Source organism: Gasterosteus aculeatus, chromosome 7 (assembly GCF_964276395.1).
Source record: "Gasterosteus aculeatus chromosome 7, fGasAcu3.hap1.1, whole genome shotgun sequence".
Classification (NCBI taxonomy): domain Eukaryota; kingdom Metazoa; phylum Chordata; class Actinopteri; order Perciformes; family Gasterosteidae; genus Gasterosteus; species Gasterosteus aculeatus.
In genome coordinates, this window is record NC_135694.1 from 12,238,244 (window position 1) to 12,261,241 (window position 22,998).

The 22,998-nt window shown below is 45.5% G+C and overlaps 3 protein-coding genes and 1 long non-coding RNA gene across 5 annotated transcripts; 1 reads left to right on the forward strand and 3 right to left on the reverse strand.

Moving 5' to 3' along the window:
• The first annotated feature begins 270 nt into the window (after positions 1-270).
• LOC144410242 (uncharacterized) lies at positions 271-6,767 on the forward strand. The gene is made up of 2 exons (XR_013468187.1): positions 271-4,579; positions 5,492-6,767. It is a non-coding gene; the product is annotated as an uncharacterized LOC144410242 (long non-coding RNA).
• Positions 6,768-8,428: 1,661 nt separating this feature from the next.
• kcnk7 (potassium channel, subfamily K, member 7) lies at positions 8,429-11,240 on the reverse strand. Its single transcript, XM_040181416.2, has 3 exons — positions 10,731-11,240; positions 10,212-10,607; positions 8,429-8,673 (listed from the first exon to the last, which is right to left on the reverse strand). Exons 1-3 carry the CDS (start codon positions 11,065-11,067, stop codon positions 8,429-8,431), a joined length of 978 nt encoding a protein of 325 aa, XP_040037350.2. The 5' UTR covers positions 11,068-11,240.
• A 372-nt stretch (positions 11,241-11,612) lies between these two features.
• On the reverse strand, positions 11,613-18,119 carry taf6l (TAF6-like RNA polymerase II, p300/CBP-associated factor (PCAF)-associated factor). 2 transcript variants are annotated; one of them, XM_040181415.2, is made up of 13 exons: positions 17,824-17,930; positions 17,413-17,456; positions 17,142-17,296; positions 16,870-16,956; positions 16,636-16,786; positions 16,488-16,538; positions 15,944-16,038; positions 15,792-15,866; positions 15,430-15,650; positions 13,954-14,086; positions 13,584-13,712; positions 12,695-13,182; positions 11,613-12,611 (listed from the first exon to the last, which is right to left on the reverse strand). In XM_040181415.2, exons 3-13 carry the CDS (start codon positions 17,286-17,288, stop codon positions 12,263-12,265), a joined length of 1,926 nt encoding a protein of 641 aa, XP_040037349.1. In that variant the 5' UTR covers positions 17,289-17,296; positions 17,413-17,456; positions 17,824-17,930; the 3' UTR covers positions 11,613-12,262. The 2 variants fall into 2 exon arrangements, with proteins under 2 accessions (XP_040037349.1, XP_040037348.1); XM_040181414.2 differs by lacking the exon at positions 17,413-17,456 and having other exon boundaries at positions 17,824-18,119.
• Positions 18,120-19,020: 901 nt separating this feature from the next.
• cth1 (cysteine three histidine 1) lies at positions 19,021-20,981 on the reverse strand. Its single transcript, XM_040181412.2, has 2 exons — positions 20,729-20,981; positions 19,021-20,310 (listed from the first exon to the last, which is right to left on the reverse strand). The coding sequence occupies exons 1-2, from the start codon at positions 20,735-20,737 to the stop codon at positions 19,381-19,383; spliced, it is 939 nt and encodes a 312-aa protein (XP_040037346.2). The 5' UTR covers positions 20,738-20,981; the 3' UTR covers positions 19,021-19,380.
• Positions 20,982-22,998: the final 2,017 nt, after the last annotated feature.

Below are 22,998 nucleotides of genomic sequence, written 5' to 3' on the forward strand. Positions count from 1 at the left end.
GGACTAATGCAGATGTGAATTCAATTATTTGAGATTTTTTTGTTACAGTTTGTGGTTTTGGTGTTTTTTTCTGTTCTGCCTCGTTCCTCGTACGTGGCTAACTGAGTTAGCCGGATCATTTTCAGGATGAGATGACGTAGATCAGGGTTTTCGGTTCCCCAAAGCTGGTTTGGCTAAAAACTTGCTGCTCCGGCATATGTATATATATATATATATATATATATATATATATATATATAGATCCAATACATGCAAAACCTCTCCCATGAGTGAAGGGGCACAAGAACTCATCATACAGACCAAAGTCTGTCTACAAAACCCCTCTTACTTTCAGACACGTGTAGACTTGTAGTAAACCATCCTACTTATTGGAAACTTAATCCTCCACTCAGTTTGAGTTTGAGGAATTTAAACAGGAGGAGAGTCATCACAATCTTACATCTTACTAAGGGAACAAAGCAAGCTTACACCAAAAGAAACCTAAGTGCTTTTAAAGGAAAGTAAAATCGATCCTTTATAATCTTCATCTTAACATGAATTAACTTGTTAAAGTGATAGAATCTCAGTTTATAAAGGAGCTGTCTGAATGTCTAGTGGGGACATTCCTGTACTAGAGCTGTCTTTCATCTATTTATTTATCTGCAATAAAGTCATTGGCTTCTCCTTCAAAGTGTCCCCTCCTGGACTGTCCCCTTCACATCGAGGTGTGAAGCTGCAGCTGTAACCTGAAACCTCACTGTACTATCTGTCCCTCACATTCCATTGCATTCAATGTAGATACATTTGGCTTTATGCCTCAATGAGTGAATATAATAAAGCATGCATAGTTTAAGTCTTCATCTTCTAACTAGTACACTTTAATTACAACACATCATAAATGATCACCGTTCATCACACTACATCATAAGATTTAGGACAGTTCATGTGGTCCAATTCTCAAGATATTTGCCTCAATCGGCTGTCTTGTATTCAGTTGTTCATTTACTACCTGACAGGAGAAAAAAACTCCCAAAAAACCCTCTTTGGGGAGAAAATTGGGAGAAATCCATAAAGGACGGCAACTAGGTTTTAACATCACATTGTGACATAATGTTAATGTGTACAGTGTTTATATGATTTACATGACTATAACTTGTGTTTGATTCATATTGCATTCACTTCATCTAACATGCTAATGTAATAACTCAGCAGTTCCCAAACTCAAGAATGCCGTGGCCCACTTTGAAATCTGAAAATCTTTTGCGGCCCACCCAAACCTTTAATCACAACTCTGATCAAAACATAAACTAGGGATGATTAAATGACCGTAAGAATTTAACCGATTAAGAATGTATTAACCGACAATGTATGTTTAGTATACCATTTTCTCCGGAGCTCATGTGCCGTGTTTTCCGCACAATAAGGCGCATAGAATAATACGCATAAGATACTGCAGTCTATCAGCGCAAATCACTGTCAAAATTCGAGAGCGCAAATCAGGTTGATGCGCGCGCGTAAATCAACCATCCGCCAGCAAAAGTCCGTCTCGAGCGAGGTATTTGCTCGCTTGCGAAACGTGAACTTCGTTGCTCGCGAGGAGAATCTCTGCTCGCGCTCGAAGGTGTTTTCTACGCGCTCGGTGTTGTTCTTTCTGACAGTAAGGGGGCGGAGCCAGTCACCATGGTCTCTACACCTGATTGGTTACAAACCCCGTCTTTGGATTGGCTGGAGCGATGCATTCACACAACTATAGGAGCCCATTTCCGCACTGAAGAAAGGGGATAGAAAGTCGAAATTATGAGATAAAACGTTGTCAAAACACAAACGACACCTTTATGTAACCGTAGTGGACCGTAGATGACAACCAGCTACAACCATCATTTACCATCATTACCGGCACATTAAGAGCAATGCGTTCAGCTCGCTACCGGCTGGTGATTTGCCGCCGTAGCAGTCAAACGTTTGGCGTCGGGGCGGGTGGATGGGGGTGTGTGGGGAGGTGGAGACGGTGCTTTCAGGGTCCGATCGATGCTGCGAGCTGCGTCCGCTCCCGCCGCCCCCCTCGCCATTCATGACTTAAATCTTCGGCTGCTCTCCAGCCACGCCGCCTGCCAAGGGCCCCTTTTAGAATAACTTATTTCCCCGTTAAGATGGTTCAGCGACTGTAAAGAAAACGGCACCGTCTCTCGCTCTTTAATCTCATTAAGTGCTCAGCAAGAACGACAGCTTTGTTTCTCCGACGCGCCCTGAAACAAGCTCCATATCTCACGCGCTTGAGCGCCGCTCAGCATCTCGCCGTCGTAGACGAGCTTTGGCATGTTTGGCAGAGCGCCTTGCGCGCTGTGTACAACCAGTATGGATCAACCGATTAACCAATCTGTTCGTTTAAATTGTTTGTGATTCATCAATTAATGTTTCACATAACTAATGTGCCGCATCATACATATTTTTATATTAATTTCAAACTTTTCAAAATTGAAAATTAAAAACGTTTTATTTATTTATTGTAAATGACCTCTCGCGGCCCACCTGCAGTACCTTCGCGGCCCACACTTTGGGAATCGCTGTAATAACTAATTTCTAATAACACCCAAACTACAACTACAAACTACAAAACACTAAACATCATTACACATATTATACTTTCCACCACTAGGGGTGCACTTCTTGCTTAAATCCCTAACAATTCACAAGGTGAATGTTAATCACAGTATAAACACATATACACATACACATGTTTCTCAGCATTCTGTCAATACAGTGAACTATTTTATTTCATATGATCACTGAAGACAAAAGGAAAGATGTTCAGGATCATTATCAGCTTTGTGAAGCCTCAAACTGTGACTATCTGCTTCTTAGTGTGTCTCCTTTTCTCATCAAAGCTGGAACATAAATGGGAACTGTAAATAGTGAGGTTTACATCAGCTGTATGCTGCTTTAAAGCATAGAAAAGTAATCTGGATACACACAAAGATGTTCTTAATTGGAAAATCTGATGAACTGGATAATTACAGAAATCGAAAAGATGTTTATTTTTTGTTGAGATATGTGGTACGGTAAAAATGAAAACATTTACCTCTGAAATGTAGTAAAGTAATAAGTGCAATATAAAGATGTAGTGGGGCAGAGAAGTATGAAGCGTCATTAAATAAAAGCACTCAATTACTCAACCCTGCTAGCAATGATCCTGTCGCACCGATTGTGCATCAAATAGAAACCAAGAATGGTCAAGTGTCGGATTTAAACCTCGCGATATGAGCAACAATAAGTCTCTGTAATAAAGTGAAGTCGGCGCATCTTGTTTTGGTGTTTAATATGGACTTATCAGTGATAAGAGACGTGATAAGTCGTTTTATGGGTGATCAAACATCACTGCCGTCCCGCTCTTTTAAACCGCTGTTTATAACAGCAGACGTGGACTTACAGCGTCAGTCTCTATCACGTTGTGTCCTCGCTTTGTGAATATCCTGGAGGAAGGTAGATTATAAAAAGAAGTTGATGCATTTCCATGGTGAGATGGGAGAGTAGGAGCAGACACTTCACCTTGATCTTCATCTTCAGGGAGATTTTGTCTAATAAAACTGGAAACAAGTTGTGGGTTAAGTCTGTTACACCCTGGTCTCCATCATCCATATTTTTAATACAAGAAGTCTTTTCAATAGTGGCCTTGTCCATTGATGTACTGGCTTCGGTCTCTGAATCAGCCATTTTTGGTGGGTGTGCGGAGTGTGGCTCAGCCTCCGGCTCGAACGACCATTTGTACTGGATCTAGGGGTCGACTGGAGCCACAAACCGACTTGAAACGGGGTTTCATGCACTTCGATCTTTATTCAGCCATGCCATTTATTTTAGTTGTTCACGTAATATTTCCATGGTCTATACAAAAAGGAAAGAAAGGAGATTACAAAATTTGGGATGACAAACAGATCAATTTATATACAAACTAAGTTACATCATAATATGGATAAACGAAATAAAGCTCTACTTACATTGGCATCAGTCCAACAGACACATGGAAACACTCATGTCAGGAAACAAACAGGAACTTGGCCTCAACAGGGCCTCTAGTTATAGTGTGGGAGGTAGCTCACCACTTTGTGCCTCCTGTGGAAAGGAGAGCAATTGCATGCAGTTTCTAACAGTAGTAAAGTAAAAAGTGCAATATAAAGATGTAGTGGAGCAGAAGTATGAAGCGTCGTTAAATAAAAGTACTCAATTATTCAACCCTGCTAGCAATGATCCTGTCTGACAGATTGTTCATCAAATAGAAACTAAGAATGGTCAAGTGTCTGATTTAAACCGCGCGATATGAGCAGCAATACGTCTTTGAAGTGAAGACGGCGCATATTGTTTTGTTATTTAATATGGACTTATCAGTGATAAGAGACGTGATAAGTCGTTTTATGGGTTTGGGTGATCGCGGTCAAACATCACTGCCGCTACGCTCCTTTAAACCGCTGTTTATAACAGCAGACGTGGACTTACAGCCTCAGTCTCTATCACGTTGTGTCCTCGCTTTGTTCCTCAAGAAGAATTCGGACACTGAAGAAGAAGAACCGCGTCTCTTTATGTCTTTACATGACTGAGGACGTTTAAGGTATGAATACATTAATTTACAAATTAATGAATGTCCTGATGTTGGTGTTCTTGTCATATCGGTCGGCTGTCCCACACTCGCGTGTGTAAATGAAAGATGAAATCATACTTTAAGTTCCAAAAGGTTTCCGTGGGTTACTGTCACTTTCTTTAAGGGGGTCTTAAAAATGTGCTTTGCCAAACGGTTGAATTGCCACTCAAAAGGTAGCGACGGTCGCTGTTAAGTAAACTGTTAAGCATAAACAAATATCTAATCATCCATTTTGGAAAATAGCATCTTATATTATAACAATGCTAAAATGGTCTCCTAAGGATTATTTAATACCAGACTTTGGTTTTATGGTAAAAGAAATGATTAATAAAAGTATATTTTGGAATTGAATCAATACACATCAATGATCATACTGTTAACATATATTTAATGTTATCTGTGTGAGAATAGTCTGGGGGAGGATTCTGTCCTTGATGATATTGTGGGCTCGTCTGGTGAAATGCAAATAGTTTTCCCATCATTTCTCTTAGTTAGGACATTAAAGGCTATTAAGAGGTGCAGATGGAAACAAGTCTGGAGGGAGAAAAAAAGTTGGTATTGTCAATGATTGACAGCTTGAATCAGCAGAGCCCCGCCTATATGCTTTTTGCGCATGTGCGACAACCTCAATGTGATTTAAAGCCTGTTGATTTCATATGTGGACAGTTTGTTTGCAATTATACTTACTTTATTTGACTATGAGTGAATCATCTGCAGCAAAACCAGCTTTACTTTGTGGTTGTTGTTCTCAGGGATGTTATCATTAGCATCACAGCTGTTTGTAACAAGCATGATGATAAACACAAAAGAGCATCACGATGTAAAGACACACTGTAGATTGTTGATGTTGATGTGATGTTTGAGCCTCTTCTCCTCTTATAGGGAGGAGATGATCTGCAGCATCCTGGTGATCTTCATCCTGACCTCCTGTGTCTGTGGTCAGTTCACTTTTGGGTTTGTAAAGCAGCTGTGAAGCATCAGCACACACTCCTCAGAAACATCTGGAGATGGAGTCTAGTTTGTCTGGACCCGGTGAACCCCGTCTCCGGATAGCCCTATTGTGCAGACGAACGCACTGTATCCGCACACTGTATCCGCACAAGTAAGTAAACTTGAAATCCGATTGCTGTTGGTGTTCGTCTGCACGCTATCCGCATACCTAATTGGATTGCATCACGTGATTGCATGCAACCTCACGCTGAACCCTTGTTAACCCCAATGCGTCACTTCATAACAACGACAACAATGGCGAACGCAAGGATAATGTGCCTGCTGAATGTGCTAACAAGTCTACAATGCGTACTACGGGAATATCTATAATATTTGTATACGGCGCGCATGTCTTATACGCATGCTCCTGTCTTCTCCTTCCGTTTTCTTCAGTTGTCTGTAGCACCTTAAAGCGCCACCAACAGGCGTGGGGGATGTACTACAGCGGAGTCAATCGGATTCACTGGGTTCATGTGCACGCGATTTAAAAAGTGCGTAGGTGTGAAAAATGTACCCGGGTTCAGGCAAACTAGAGTCCGTCTGCATGGGGTCTAAAGGCTCCATGTTAAAGCTGTCAGTTTGTCACCTCCTCTTCTCCTTCTCTGCCTCCTCAGCAGGGACATTTGTAGTGAATGTGACACAGAGCTGGTATCAGGCAGAGGAGAACCACAACATCTCACTAGAATGGATGTTCCCCACCAGCACGGACCACTCCACCAACTCCCTTTATATCTCCTGTGAGATGTTAACTGATGACAAACCCTCAGTCCTGTTTCATCTATATGAAGGTGTCGAGGTCCCAGAGTTTCAGGATGAACGCTTTGATAGCCTGACTTCCATCATCAGGTTAATTTATTTTGGCTAATGGAACATTTGATGGACTTAGTTGAACCATGTATGAGGAACGGGGCGCAGATTTCTAATCAGCAACAGATGAAACATCATCCACACCTTATTCATCTTTAAATGTTTACACAAGAAGAGTCTGAGGTTCTGACATCAAGGTCCGACTGCTGCTAATTAGACCAAGTATTGTTGTCCTCAATATACATGTTGTCTAAATGTTTATTCTATTCTTTGCACTTTGTTGCACTGGAGACAAACGTTTTTTTGACTGCTCTGTATGTTTGGTACATTGGAATTTATATTAAAGCAAACTATGAACTTTTGAATATATGTTAATGATGACATTTACTGTGTACAAATCAAATTAACCGTATTACACTTATATGAACAAAACAATGTTGGATTAGATTACATGTCATTGAGCTGACACTTTTATCCAAAGCGACTTACAATAAGTGCATTCAACCATAGGGTACAAACTCAGACCAAGACCAAGAAACGAGATGCGGGCAGCCACCCGTAGCCAGTGAAGAGAGCGGAGGAGTGGAGTAGTGTGGGAGAATTTAGGAAGGTTGAAGACCAGTCGAGCTGCTGTATTCTGGATGAGCTGCAGAGGCCGAATGGCGGTAGCAGGGAGACATGCCAGGAGGGAGTTGCAGTATCTCCCAGGCGTGAGATGACAAGAGCCTGAATCAGTACCTGCGCTGCCTTCTGAGTGAGAAGGGGACATATTCTCCTGATATTGTACATCAGGAGAACATAACAAGAGCGACCACGAGCAGTATTCTTCCAAGAAGCCCCGACCGAACTCGGTACGAGAGAATAACTTTGCCGGAGAAACTACAGGTAAAGCGCACTAATAGCAATGTAACAAAAGGTTTTACAAAAATGGATGGATTTAAGTGTGTAACCTATGCGGTCTATAAAGCCTAGTTTATGCTTCTGCGTTTTCAGAGCGACGCAGACGCAAGACCCCCTTGCGTGTGTCGAGCCATTTTTCTAGGCTTGCGTCACTTTCGACGCAAGCGACGCAAGCCTCCCGCAGCGCACCAGGCTGCGATTGGTCTGCTAACTACATCCTTTACGGAGTCTCACATTTCCGCTTTCATAGCCCGATACCGCCATTATTAAAACGAAGAATGTTTACGAGAGAACGGATCAGATTGAAGAACTTTTGTCGGAAGAAATGCGTAAATATGACCGCTTATACAAGCCGTCATTGGCGCTCTATAAGGACGTGCGGATGGCCTCTGATTCATGGAGGAAGATCTCCGCAAACGGCGGTTTTCCAGTCGAGAGGTGCGTTGTGGAGGAAAATACGGCACAAATGTGTCCACAATGAAAAGCAGATGTGGCGATGCACGCGGCCATAAAGTCTATGATAGATAAATAAATAAACCAACGACTTCCACACACAAAGACGTGACTCTCTGGGTCGTATTCGACAAAAAAATGTTACTCCTCCTGTTGTTCTGGAGGTGAATTGCTCTGCAACGCACGCAATACTTTAGAACCATGAATTGGTTCTAAAACGAGTGCGTCGACACGACGACGCAGACGCAGAAGGATGCGGCAGCCTTTAGTTAGTTGGCCCACCTTGTGGTCACTTGTTGTACCTGCTGCTCATTTAAGGTCAACATATGAGAAATCCGGTTGCAATGCTTGTGCTCACACATCTGGGGGTTTGGAATTCCACTAACTGTAAAATAAAAGAAACCAGTCAGTTTTCTTGTTTTATCATCAGAAAACATGCGGTTCAACAAGCCATGTAGAAGTGGTGGTTGTTCACCTACTGTAAAAGGACCCATCTAAATGTTGTTTTTACCTGGTTCTACTGCCTCCGTGTGGCCAAAAACAATCAATGACTTCATCTTCCAGTACACCAGGAGGCAGTGTAACAAAGACAAAACATTTCGGATCTACACAGCGGTTACAAGTCAGAAGCTGTCTGGCGTTGGAGGGTCTGGGGTCCAGCTTTGAAGGTCAGGGGGCTACATGCGTGACAGCGGGGCCCGTCAGGTGAGTGGAGGAGACGGTGCAGATGGACTGCGAGTACTGAGGCTCCTCCTCACAGCTTTCCTCAGTAAGTGTCAGTTCACTGAGGTGGACGCCCTCCAGCTCCGCATACTGTGGCCCAGAGAAGAGCCTCATCACCGCAGAGACCCGGGGAACCTGCAGCACTGTTTCCTTGAAGGTAATGATCACCACCAGGCCCACCAACAGGTAACCTGTGGAGGAGAGACTTCCATTAGATTTTAAAACCAATGTCCATCCAGCCCGTCCACATTGCATTTTAGAGTTACATATAAGTGTGAACTAATTTTATAAAATTTGAATTTTTTTTATCCGGTGCACCATTCACTTCAAAATCTTAAATTTGCAAACAGTTCTGGACTTCAGAATGTGCAGAAAAAAGAAAGCCATCATATAATATAGAGTAGAGGAAGGAAAAATTAATTAAAATGATTATTCTTTACATTTTTGGGGACTGAAGAAGAAGAAAGTATTCTTCATTAACCCCCCGTGGGGATTATTCTCTAGAGAGTATATTATGCTCATGCTGAAACTATGTTTGGGATTGATTTTCATATCATTTCCGGTTGTTGGTGTGCCGTGAGATTTTTTCTGTATCTTAAGTGTGCCTTGACGCAAAAAAAGGTTGAAAAACACTACTCTACACTTAACCCATCACACACAGTGGGAGCAGGGTGCTGCCGTAAAGGCCCCAAGGAGCAGTTAGGTGTCTTGCTCAGGGACTCTTCACCACGGGAGCAATCGGGTTTTGACCCCGTGGGTTACCGGCGCACCCTCTCTACTTCATGTGCCACGTCGGCCCAAATCAAGGATTAGGTCTAGAATTCTGGCAACGGGGTTTAGAGTGCCTTGCATATAATTTATTTCATGAATAGTGACCCTCATTTAATTTGTCACTGCCTTTCTTACACTGCGGACATAGCCAATAACATCAATGGTGTTGGCGCTGATCTTTTCTAAGAGCTGCGTCAATCTTATTTTGCTCAATTCTTTTGTCCCCTTACGGGCAAAACTGAGACATTTAAATCCAATACTCAGTCCTTTTAGCTCTGGTTACAGTATCCACCACCTCGCTGCTAAAAGCCCCACTACGTTGTCCAGCCAGTCTCTAACTGTGTACGTCTGATGTTTGGTGATAAGCAGGGAGAGTGCAGCAGTTCAGAAGCGTTTCTCTAAAGAAAGCTGCCTGCTGCTGCTAGAAAACACATCTGTTCAGAGCAACGTTTACAGGCCAAAACAAGCTGAAAGAGGCTAAAAGACTTTGCTGCTTTGAGGGGACTGTATAGTTGGTGCTACTTCGGTTAATTCTTAAATTGATTAACATTACTGTTAAATACATAACTTTATGATTATGTTATAACACTAGAACGGTGCACACCACCATGTGTGTCTGTAACTACCGCTGCTGGGATGTGAGATGAAAACAATCCCACATTTAGAATGAATGCATGCAGCTCAAAATAACCCTATGAGACGAGTCATACAATGTAGCCACAAACCGAATTAAACTAAACGAGTGGTGCGGTACAGCAGTGTGCGTACCGGTATTTCCGTTGTGCAACACACCATCCAAAACAAGGGGTCGGAGAAGCACTCAGCCGTATTATCACTAAAGGCCCCTCGAGACCAGCCGCCAGAGAGACGGCAGTCAGTGGAGTTATGGTATATGAAAGTGAGTCAGCACGAATTATTAAGATAATGCAATACTTCATAAAAGGACACCTGCACCTACATGTGGTGAGGAGGTGCAGTGTCTCCTTGGCTGAAGGGCTCCAGTTCCTCCCCAGAGAGTTCCCTCCCTGGCCGACGGTGCTTAGAACCACAAAGCAGAAGAAAAGAGCATCCAGGAAGCTCCAGCTGGGCTCCATTGCGCAGACCAGGAGGGAGGGGGGGAGGAAAAGGAGGGAGAGGACGAGCACGGAGAGGAGGCCGGCGTGGACGAGGGCGGCCCGGCAGTAGGGCAGACCCCAGTAAGTGTGCAGGTGGTGGACGGGAGCATGGGTGACCACGGGGAGGAGGAGCTTGGAGAGGAGGGTGAGGAGCAACAGGGTGAGGGGGATCCCCAGGGTGCAGTAGAAGATACAGAAGAGCTTGGCCTCATCCGATTTGGGGGTGTAAGAGTCAGAACCTGAGGGAAGAGTGAATACAAGTCATTACCAGAAATTGTGATAATGGCCACGATCAACATGAAAAAATATTCACACGCTGCAGCCCGAATTAGCCATATACAGACCTCATGCGAGCGTCTTACCCATGGTGGTCAGAGTGACGATGACAAAGTAGAGCGATGACGTGAAGTCATAGCGCCTCTCGTCGACGTCGGCCTTCAGAACCGCCACGTTGCTCCGGTGAGCAGAGAAAGCTTTTCCCAGCAGCTCCCGTAGCTCGCTCTCCTGGACACACGGGTTCTCCCGCAGGAAGGAGCGGCGCAGCGCCGCCACCTCGGCCCTCAGCTCCTTCTCGACTGGCTTCTCCACGCTCGTGAACACCAGACCCCCCAGCAGCAGGAAGAGCAGGTAGCAGAGAACCAGGCCGGCAAAAGCATTGACCTGGCACATCAGTCCCAGAGAAGACGCTAGCCGTGCCATTGTTGGCTTCCTCTCCTGACTGCAACCAGACACTGAAAACTAGTTAGGCGTTTAAGTATTTAGAGAGGTGGTGCGGTTCACCATGGATGGATTACTGGACGGGCCTGTTGGGCAAAAGGCCAACAGGCCCAAAGGGTCCAGAGCCTCCCCGCTCTTCACAAAATGTCCCTCAAAAGAGGAACATACCAAGCAAGAGACTCAAAATGACCACACAGAAACAAACTAAGGAGCCACTAAGAGACTCAGAAGGACTGAGGCAGACAAAAACAAGCAGATATAATCACTGGTGACATACAAGCAACTACAGAGACTCAGAAGGAACATAAGGAGACACGAGGGGCCCAACAAGGAAATATCTGTAGACTACACAATCAAAGCACCAAAAAGAGTGTTCTATATAGGAGAAGTGACCGGGCTCATTGAGCTATAACCCCCCATGCAGTTCAAAGACACGGGCCCAATAAAATAGAATAATAATAATAATAATAATATAGACCAGGCGGGCTTGTGGACTAAAAACATAAAACCAAAACAACAAAAAGGTCTAAACTCCAGAAAATGTTTTATTCAGCAAAAACAGCAGCACAAGACATCAAAGTCAACACGTGGCCGGCGAAGTCCTGACCTTTGGTCCTCTCATTACTCAGAGAAAAAAACAACATTTGGGCCGTCACTGGAAAGTGTGTCCCTTATTCAGGTCTCCCTCGGCTGTGTGGGCTCAGCTTCAGCACACCAAATAGTGCTGCAGACCACATTCACTGAAAACAGCCCATATCCCATTTTACTCTGATGAACATAGATCTCAAATTATTAGTTGACCAGTTTACTACAGTTTTCAGATGAATGAATATTTTATATTGTGTCTCAAACATGAGGATACAAGAAAAAGATCAGAATGTTCCACTTTCAAGCAGACAAAACTAAATGTCTTCATATTGTAATGAACTTTATTTATTACAAAATGTGAAATGAATGATTGCTCTGACAAAAGTAAAAAAAACAAAAAACTTAAGAATAGAATTGTTAGTTCCTAAAAATACTATTTGGCCATATCAGTTGCAAAAAGGTGACCAAATCTCTATGTTGTGTTGCTGACGTCATTCTGATTTTCAAATACTAAAATACCAGCCTGAAGGGAGTGTGGAAGTCTGTGGAAGTCAAACCGCGTAGGAGTTCATTTTGGAGAAGGTCGTCTCTAGAGAGGCAGATGAAGGGAGTAATGGGAACACGCCCAGCGCCGCACCGGTTTGCCCACCCTGCCGATGACGGGCAGTTTGTGGGCGTAGGCGCGTGGTGGGACGGACGAAATGGGTGGAGTCGGGGCAAAAGCGGTCTGGAAGGGCCGGCGCCCCTGGCAACGGCGACCCATTTGCCGCCCGCCAATGAGGAAGGTGAACACAGGAAGTCCCGCTTGAGGGGAGGTGAAGCGGGCTTTGGGGAAAACGTCCCGGGACGGGCCGGTTGAACGCTGGCCCGGACGTGACGAGGACGATCTGGAGCGCTGCACAGAGGAGGATGAGGAGGAAGAGGAGCGAGCCAGGGACCTTAGGAGAGATTAAAAGTCAACAACCTTTGATTATTCAAACACCAACTCAATGGTTTAGTTTATGAAAAGGGTTTGATTTACCTTCCTGGACCAGTAGCTGCCAAGCTGGGCGGGGGCGGGTCCGTGCGAGGACTCCCATCTTGCCTGGGGCTGATGTTGAGGTTGGCAGTCAGCTGAGGCATCTTGCGGGCGGTATCGGGGTTGGAGGCGGGGCCACAGGGTTCCTTCCTGGTATCAGCGAGCTGTGACGGGGCACAGGGAGGGTAGCTGCCGAACCCCGGCCCAGTGCTGAACCGGACCGCCAGGCTGTCTCCGAAGAAAGAGTAGAGCTCACAATACATGGCGGGGAGAGGGACCGGCGTCCACTCCTCCCAGGGACAGCCGGCCCCGCCTGCCTGGAGGTGGCTGGCGATGCCCAGGGCGGCCTCCGACAGAGGCTCTGGGGGGGGGCTGAGGCCGGGGGAGCTCACCCTGCCACCCACGGCAGAGCCCGGCTGACCGCCGGAGCCGCCCTCGGCAGGCTGAGACAGAGACAGGGCCTTCATCTTCAGCAGACGCTCCACTGCCACCTGCAGGACAAACAGCAGAACTCAATCTCATCGGTATGAAGGTCAATAATATGAGACGTTATTCTGTGACCGTTGCTCGGATGCCACCATGCGGACAAAATGTAACAAGTATTCCCTAGAAAGAATATAACACTCAAACAAACGTTCCTCTGTAAGCACAAAAGCTTCACTTCAAAGAGACGGGGAGGGACAGGAGACAGTTTCCGCTCATGATATGGTAAAGAGGAAAGAGATTTGAAAAAGATGGGAGGGATCCAGGGCCCGCTGCAGGGACTCTTTCTCCTGACTCACGGCTCCTCGTTGCCTTTTCATCTCCTCCACCATTTCATCACCCATAATTTTCAAATCTCTTTTTTTCCAGTCTCTGGATTAGAGGACGCGTGCGTCCCTCTGGTACTGACCAGTATGGCTCCGTAGACCTTGTGTCCGTCTGCTTTGACCTGAGCGTTGGAAACCGAGTAGTCGTCCAGCACGGCCTGGAGGTTGGCCCAGTAGGCGGGAAGGTGTGGAAACAGCACTCTCTCTACAGCCTGCCAACACACACACACACACACACACACACGCACGCACACGCACACGCACGCACACGCACACGCACACACGCACACACGCACACACGCACACACACGCACACACACGCCTCTAAAATGATGCACAAGAGAACTAGGAAGTGTCTCACAGACACGGAGACGATACAGTTGCACTTCAAGTCATTAACGCAGCTACACACAGACGTACCACCTATTCTTTAATGTAGAAACATGTACACACCTTCCAGCCCAAAGCGTGGAGCCCCACCACGGCTCCATAGTGGGAGCAGAGCGGTCTCACCGGGTCGGACAGAACCTTCTGGAGGGACAGCAGGATCTGGTGGTAGAGCCCGCTCACCAGATCCCCGTGAGTCCTGCAGAGACCAACAGGGGGACTGAAACTCATCTCGCATGAATGCTAATGTCGCGCCCCGTCTGCTGATGTGTGGACAGACAAAGAATGCGAGGATGGCGGCCGTTGTGGCAATATGAATTATCTGTGTTTGTAGCAGCTACATTGCCCTCAAGTGGGAAAAAATGCGAACTCATGAAAAAATATTGTTCATGATGTTTTGAATCAAACAAACTCACGCTGGCTTATTAAAAAATGTGAGCCAGGGGTTTTGGTCTAACATAAATCACTGGAAGGAGCGAGTGATGTCCATCCAGCTGCAACGAAATATTATTTTCATATTTTCTTGCCGAAGAATTGAATTGCCTTGAGTATAAAAAGTGGAGGAAATAGTGAGCTTGACCTTTTTTTTAAACCAACAGTCCATGCATTATTACAGGGAGTAAAGAAAAGCAGAAAATACTCAAAGTGGAGAAGATTAAACTAGTTACAGTTAGGGATAACAACAAAAAAAATGTATTGTCAACTAATCCTTTCAGTTGTAGGAATTGAACGCAGTGTACATCTTTTACATTGTTCATTCTGTACACATGACATCCATTGTAGTCTGTCCATTCATGGAGAGGGATCCTCCACTGACCTTCTCCCTGAGGTTTTTTATTTTTTGGGCAGTGCTGATGTGAGGGTTTCAGGACAGAGGATGTTGCATATGTACAGACCGTAAAGTCCTCTGAGGCAGATTTGTAATTTTGGGCTATACAAAATAAAAACGAAAATGTAACTAATCGTTTTTCCTCATATGGGGTCGTTGTGGCGCATGGGTAGAGAGGGTGCACCGGGAACCGCAAGGTTGGTTCGTGCCCTGGCTGCCCCATGTCCCATGTCAAAGTGTCCCCGAGCAAGACACCTAACCCCCAATTGCTCCCCGGGGAAAAATGTAAAAAAAAAAAACATGGGTTCAAAATGTAATGTAAGTTGATTTGGATAAAAGAGTCAGCTAAATGACCTGTAATGCAATGTAATATGATGCACATAGTTAAAGTATTCTGTACATTAACGGTAATGTATAATGCTACACTGGCTGTGACTGAGATATTCTTTACAAAAAGGACAATAACTCATGAAACATCTTCAATGCTTCACTCTCTAAATGCTTTCATCAAATAAAAAGTCTGCATCTCGTCAATTGTACACCATAGAAGTGTATGCCAAGAAATTGGCAGCGTGGCTGTTTAACAAGGGTACCCTCGGACCAATCAGCAGCCGGATCTTACTTATTTTCATGTTTTCTTAAATACACGTTTGAGTGTCCCTGTTCGGTACCAATGTGGTTGTCTGAACCCTGTGAAGCAGGTGCGTGCTCACCAGAAGATGTGGCTGAGGAGCAGGGCCGCGTAGTCCCTGAGGGTCCAGTGGTCGTTGAGCGGGTTGATGGAGGCGGCCAGCGGCTCCAGGATGCAGTACATGACACTGGAGACCAGGCTTCGCACGTAGGATCCCAGATACAGGTAGGGGTTCTGGACCAGGCTCTTCACCATGTGGAGGAGCCGGTTGAGCTGCTCCAGGTCGTGGCTTACCGACTTCACCTGCACAGAAACAGCCCAACAATCAACCCTTTTTCACTTTGCGTGCATTGTATTCATCTACTTCGGGAGAATCATATTAACTGGACATTTCCTACAGTCCCCATCTGTTTGGATCGAGACGTGGCCGTGGGACAAACCTACCCCGCTGATGACGTAAACAAAGTACGGCAGGAGGGCAGCGATCTTGGAGTTGGACTGGAGGTCCAGCAGAGCCACCTGAAACACGCAGAAGCAAAAAGGTTGGAACAGACCCACTCATTCACCGGACTGACCCAGATGCAGCAACAGCTTACCTTCATGAGGTGGGGGTCCTCCCCCAGGATGGCCCGGGTGATCTGCTGGTAGTACTTCAGCAGGTCCTCCGACAGAGACTGCACCGCTGTGGGAACTGGGACAATGCAACAGTCTGTGATGAACACTGAACTCCGACATCAGGCTCAAACGGATGCACCTCTGCTTTAGATACAGTCGGGCCGCTACAGGTCGATTCATGACAATGAATAAGGAACATAACGTGGCATGGGCGTCTTCACTGACCTAGACACCCCTCAAATGTATTAGGTGGAAAATCTCTCTGACCCTCTAAGCGGCTGGTGAGCATGTGACCTGGTTGGATTTCATTAGAATGTTTTTACATGCATGCTCTGTAAAATCTGTCTGCTCCTGGTATACAAAACAGGCTTCAAATTGAATTGTGTGTTGCACTCTACAAATATTCTGCTTCACCACATTGGGATTCATTCACTTGAGTGTGCACCACAACTCGGGGAAGAACGGCGTTTTGCCACTTCACTGGGATAGAGGAAGTGGCTTGAGTGTGTTAACCATGCGTCGTACCTGTTCCCTGAGGCTCCAGGTTGCCTTTCCCATCCAGGTAAGACACGTTTACTGACAGGAGAGCAGAATAGTGATTAGTAAAAAGATACCTTCGAGTTAGGCATTCGGGGTACTTGTGTGAATAGTCTGACGGTGCCGGGCCTCCTACCTCGCACCATGGTCTCAGCACAGCCTTTGGGGATGTTGGTGGCCAGAGCCAACTCCACCAGGTTGATGTCCCGATCCTCGATGAAGAAAAGCTCCCCTTCTTTCGCCGGGCAGAAGGGTAAAGCATCCTGGGCCCCGTAGCCGCATACAGCCTGACGAAGACACGGCCCGTAAAGAAGCTGGAGAGCGTTCACGTCACGTCGGACTGAGCGGTTTGGACCCCAGAGCAGCTCACCTCCACCTTGCTCCAGCGCAGAGCTCTGTTGAAGTCCTCCACCGTCAGCTTCCTCCTCTTGGCGTGTCTCATGAACTGAGAGCTGCTCTGTACGGATCCAGAACAATCCACAGTCAATTCTGCATGTTACATGGTAGTTCAAATGAACGCATCCTTTCAGTGTCAAAGACAGACGGCCTTTCCCAACTAGAGGAAAGGGTACTTCACACTCGTGAGACGGCTTTTAGGTGGCGTGTGGCTGTAATGTTTCGGTCACGATGGGGGACACGGACCTGCGTGGCCTCCCTGAGCCGGTAACACACGTCCTCGGCCAGCAGCGCCGCCACATCGTCGCCCAGCTCCACGCCCGCACTCTCGGCCATGAGTTTGACGGACTCCCGGGAAACCTCGGCGAAGCGGCGCTCCTCCCGGTCCGCCATGCTGACGGCTGACGAGGAAAAGGCACTTGTGTTACCGTATGTGAAGGCTTTTACATCACGGACACGAAGGCGAGCTAACGGGGAAATCATCTTGAATGGGACTCTTGGTTGATCAGCCATTTACCCGGGCATCCGATTTGTAGTAGGTCCTGGCTCTGCGTGCACCCACTGTATCAAAGCCACCCGTAAGATAAACATTCAATTTCCACCGCCTGCAATAGGAACTCGAACAGTGTCCTCATGCTAACAAAATAAAACACGGGCTCCGTCTATCAGCTGGGACAAAAGATTCAGAAGCGACTACTGATAAAGCATCATTTACGTTACATAAATTGCTTTTTAAAAGAATGCAATGTGTTATTTAGGATACAACTAGGTAACGTTAGATAACGTTAGTAAAATATAGTGAGACGCAAGTAACGCGGTTGTAGCCAGCTACAATCACATAGGATGCTAACGTTACTAGCTTAAGCTTCCTGTGTAGCGACAGAGAAAACCCCTTTGCAAATCTCAAATATTAGAACTATAAGTTTACCTATAAAGCTTCAGCGGCTGTAGGGCGAGAACATGAGTCAGCGGGAAAGTTTGAACCAGCGTTGGTTATAAACAGGAGTGAGTCCCGTCATGCCATCAAACTAGAGCACGATAAACACATCCGCTGCACCCTTCAAAATAAGGCCACTTTAAAAGGCGCATGGGGTTTATTTTTTTGTGAAGAATATAACATTTTTATAATTAAATATGATACGCGACAGTGCGTAAAATGGGTCACTTTTTAATCCAAACGAAAGTAGTAACTTTAACGCAAACATCCGTTCTCATTTTTTTCCCATTTCCGTTTACTGGTGACGCGCCGAGATGAGACTCAGTTCATTGATGTCCCGCCTTTTCCGGTGCCGACTCACAGGCGGCCATTTAATTGGGCAATATTTGGGGTCCGCTTGGATGACCCTGGAAGAGTGGGGCAATTGAAAGGCCATAAAATTGTCCTTTAGTGCAGTGGTCCCCAACCACCGGGCCGCACCACAGAAAGTATTTATTTTTTTTCTGAAAAATGATTTACAAAATTGACTGGCTTTTCTAATTATGTGCGCGCATCCCTCTGAAATATTCCCCACGCGTCACCAGGCGTTTTTCCACGTTTACAATTGTCCTCTTACCGTGCACGGCAGTTTCGCCCACCAGCGAACACAGAGCGCGTGACTACTACACCCCCCCGTCGGTCGTTCCGCCCGCAACGACTACTACCCCTCCAGTTATTCCGCCGGACCTTCTCGACCGGTCTGCGAAATATGGTCTGACATGAAAACTGTCCGTGGGGTAAAAAAAGGTTTGGGACCACTGCTTTAGTGGACAGTTTTATAGATAACCTAGATTCTTGTAGAGGCACCTTGGGGCAAATACGGTAACTGCATTATGGCAAAATTTGTGGCCCTGCAGCTATTTAGATACTTTCAGCATTGAAAATTACATTCATAGGAGTCAGGCCTCTGAAGTTCTTTCACAACTCACCGAGCCATTTCGCCACAAAGGCTTGACACTGGATAATTTGCAGGTTTAAACAGGGGGGTGATTAAGAGAACGGTTATTAACTGTAGCATTAAGATGTCCAGTAGTCAGTGTCCTTGCTATACGCGGTCACTGAACACTATAGTCACACTTCCAGGCATTTTACAATAACTATGCACAAGCAGATTCTGCATGTTCCAGCTATTAATATCAAGACTACCAGTTTGAAATTAAAATTAGTTTATTCATGATTCTGAGGTCACATTTCATTTACTCAGTTCATTAATAAAGTATTTACAATAGTTTAAAAAGAATTGCATCATATTCATGTTAGCAACTACTGATTCCGGAGACAACTGACATACCAAAAACATATTGACTGCATAATCAGCAAATTAACAGTTAAAGTCCTGCTTGACCTCCTGACACAAGCTCTGAAGTAAAACTTAAAAAAAATAAATACATTTCCCAGAGAGGGAGGGTTAAAAGAAATTTTAAAAAAAAAGTCATAAAAACAAAAACAGTGGCTTTAATTGAGCTGGTGTTCAGTGCCAATGCTCGTTTCAAACGCCAACACATCCAGTTAGATCGCCCTGTTGTCCCAGATCTCCTGGCCCTTGCTGCTTTCCAGCTGCTGCAGGCGGATGGCCAGTGGCAGCAGCAGGTCACTGAGGTGCTGACTGGAAAAGGTGAAGGCGTTATGGGCCGTGGCTTCTGCAGATGGTGTGGCGAGAGGAGAGGCTGTTGGAGGAGAAGAGGTGGTGGAAGAGATTGGAGAGGAGGAGGTAAAGAGGGAGGTGGGGGAAGGTAGACCGGAGCTGCCGGGAGACTGGTCGGCTGATCGAATCTTGTTAGGGAGGCCGTGCTGGAAGCGGCAGCGTGTGCCGTACAGACAGAAGCCGAAGGAGCTGAAGGTGCGGCACAGAGCTCCGCGGGGCTTCCACTCCCTGGTCGACTGTTGGGGCTGGGGACTGGAAACTAGCACCTCGTCCGCAACCTCTGGCGACTCCGACCCACTGCCGACATCTCCACCCTCCACATGCAGGAAGTTGCAGCGGGTGCCAAAGGGACAGACTCCAAAGGACCGGAAGGTGCGACAGGGGACGTTCCTGCTGCGGCGAAGGGCAGGGCGCTGCTCTGTGGCATTGTGGACAAACAGGCAGCGGCTGCCGTAGTAGCAGTAACCCGTCATGTGGAAGCCACGGCACAACTCAGTCTTGTACTTTGGGTGGCGGAAGGGAACGTGAAGCTCCTGTAGGCCGTGGGCGAACTGGCAGCGCTGCGCGTACTTGCAGAAACCAGTGGTGGAGTAGGTGGTGCAGAGCTCGGTCTTGTAGCGGGTGGAGCAGACCATGGGAAGGAGGGAAGGAGAGGGGGGCTCTACAAGGGGGAGCAGGGCCTCCGTCAGTGACAGCCTGGCAACGCAATTGCCATCAGACTCCTCATTGGACAGCAGGTTGTGCACCAGCTCCTCGTCTTGGTGGGAAGGCAGGAACAAGTCATCACTTCTGGTCTGAAAACAAAGTTCAGAGTTGGAGCACAGAATAAGTCCTGATTTTGTTAGTCTTGCTTAAAGAATCCCTCAGACTTGATAATTATTTTCATAAAGGTCTAAAACAAAAGATGGGCACTATCAGCTCTATAGACCTAAACAATGAAACTCTAGAGACTTTACCACACCACCGTAGTGTTGGTTCAGACAGCGGACATCATGCCTGAATGTCTAAACTCACTTTTAAGTTCCTTTATGAAAAAGGAAACTATGGGGTTTACTAGCTGTATTTTACCACAGCATGCCATATAGTTCTTAAGTTACGTTTTAAAAATTTCCCAAATATAATAACTAACGGAACTTTTCGATGCGAAAAGCAAACAAGTTAAACGAAAGAAAGTCGACAGACTTCAGCAAACGTAACTTAAGTTAAGGTTACCTCAAACATGGCTGCGAGCAGATAAGAGTTGCGCGGAGGTTCTGAGAGAAGAACCGCGGCAGGAGACCTGGTCTACAGAGCGGAGGTGTGTTGGGAAGTTGGACTGGCAGTTAGTTGTTGTGGCACCAACGCTGCCCCGCTGCTCTGTTGTGGAGTCACACGCAAAGGACTGAAGGGTCCCCTCGTCTTTTAAACCGGGTCTCACCTCCCGCCCACTAACGCTACTTGAAAATGAGCATCAGCTGTGCCCGAGCGCAACGTCACGTGGCTAGCCCCGGCGACCAATCACGTCAACGTGTAGTGACCGCGCTTGAAGACAGACCAATCCACGTCGCGATTATGATGACGTCATAGGAGGTGTAGCGCTTGCAAACATTGGCTAATGCTAATGCTAGCTTAGACGTATGTTTGTTTGCAGGGGGGATCTGTGTTTGTCATGGCCTTCTCAATAACATTTACTTTTATTCTGACAGTTTTGTCAAAAGGTAGAGACTGGTTTATATGTGATGCCTCATGCTATATTGAAATGATAAATCATAGTATTTTTGGGGATAAAATATCACGCCATGATGTTGTCGTATCGTTTTATGCTCACAATTTCCCTTTCTTTATTGGTTTATTCTTTTCTGTCAGTGACGTGACACTCGATGGTGGGCTGGAGCGTATGTTTATCAAATGCACTGTTGCCAACTATCCGGGGAAGTTGCTAGAGGCAAGTTGATTTGTTGCTACAAGTTGCTAAATTACATTTTGATGTCATTGCGTGATGGCGCCATTAAGTAATAACGTAAAACTGCGTCATTATGCAGAATACAAAATAACGTTACTCAAATCCGCTGTCTATCTCCGCAAAAAGATGATTTAGATTTAGATAAGTTCAGATTTGTTTGTTCATTATCTCTTGTTTTTATTTGTAGAAGTGATATAAACAACACATTGTATGATCAGCCAGGCACATGTTGTTTTTGTGTCATTTAGAGGGAAAATACGTGCATTTCAGCATTTGATTTTTTTTTTAAATAGCTAAATGTGTTGCTAGGTGCCAGGGTAGTCTAAAAAGTTGCCAAATCTAGCAACAAAGTTGTTAAGTTGGCTACACTGATCACATGGCTCAAATCCACATCCGTCTTTTCAGGTGTGTTGAAATCAACACCTCAGTCGGACTAATTCAGTCTTCTAATTAAAAGTTGTCTGAGAAGAACACAGCGGAGAATAAATAAAGACATATTTTCCTTTAACCTGACAACAGAAACACACCTACCATTGTATCCCACGGATTCAGAAAGGATTGATCCCTTTATGTCCTATTCATTGCCTATTTTAACACAGTGGACGTCATTTAATTTTTTGTGTTGAAGATAACTGAATTTGTCAGTGAAGATACATGTTGATAAAGTAAAAACAGAGAAACAAAATAATTAGTAAGCACCCACTTAAACTCGTTTAAATTGAGACGTGGATCTCCAGGACACCCACAAAAATTTCCAAACATTTTGCAAATAAAATATAAAACAAATTAAAACACATAAATTAAGACAGCTCTTTATGCTCTCTACCAGTTTATCAAACAGACAAACATTTAAATAAGTTTAAATAAGAGACTCCTTACCCACAAAAACAATGAAATATGAATCTAAAAACTGATTACAATCACAAATATTTGCACTACTTCCATAAACAGTATTATTACTCATTTATACAATTCTGTCAACAGAGCTTGTTTAACGCCTTTTTGGATTTGGATTTTTGGATTTTGTTTTTGGTCTGAGGTCTAAGCTTTTAAGGCAGTTGCGGGGAAATGAGAACTGAATTAAAAAGAAATTGGAATACAAATGTTCTTTGAACTTATCAAGGTCAAATATGTTTGTTTACTGCAGATTTTTAAATAATGAGTCAGTATCCAGCAGGGAATTGCGGATTCATCAGCTCCATCACCAAGAAGACTCAGCAGAGGTTGTTCTTCCTGAGGCAGCTAAAGAAATTCAACCTGACAAAGACAATGATGGTCCACTTCTACACGGCCATCATCGAGTAATCCTCTGCTCCTCCATCACCGTCTGGTACGCTGCAGCCAAGGACAAGGGCAGGCTGCAGCGTGTCATCCGCTCTGCAGAGAGGGTGATTGGCTGCAATCTGCCGTCTCTCCAGGACTTGTTCGCTTCCAGGACCCTGAAGCAAGCTAAAAAGATTGTAGCCGACCCGTCACCCCGGACAAAAACGGTTTGTGCCCCTTACATCTGGCAGGAGGCTGAGGTCCATCAGGACGAAGA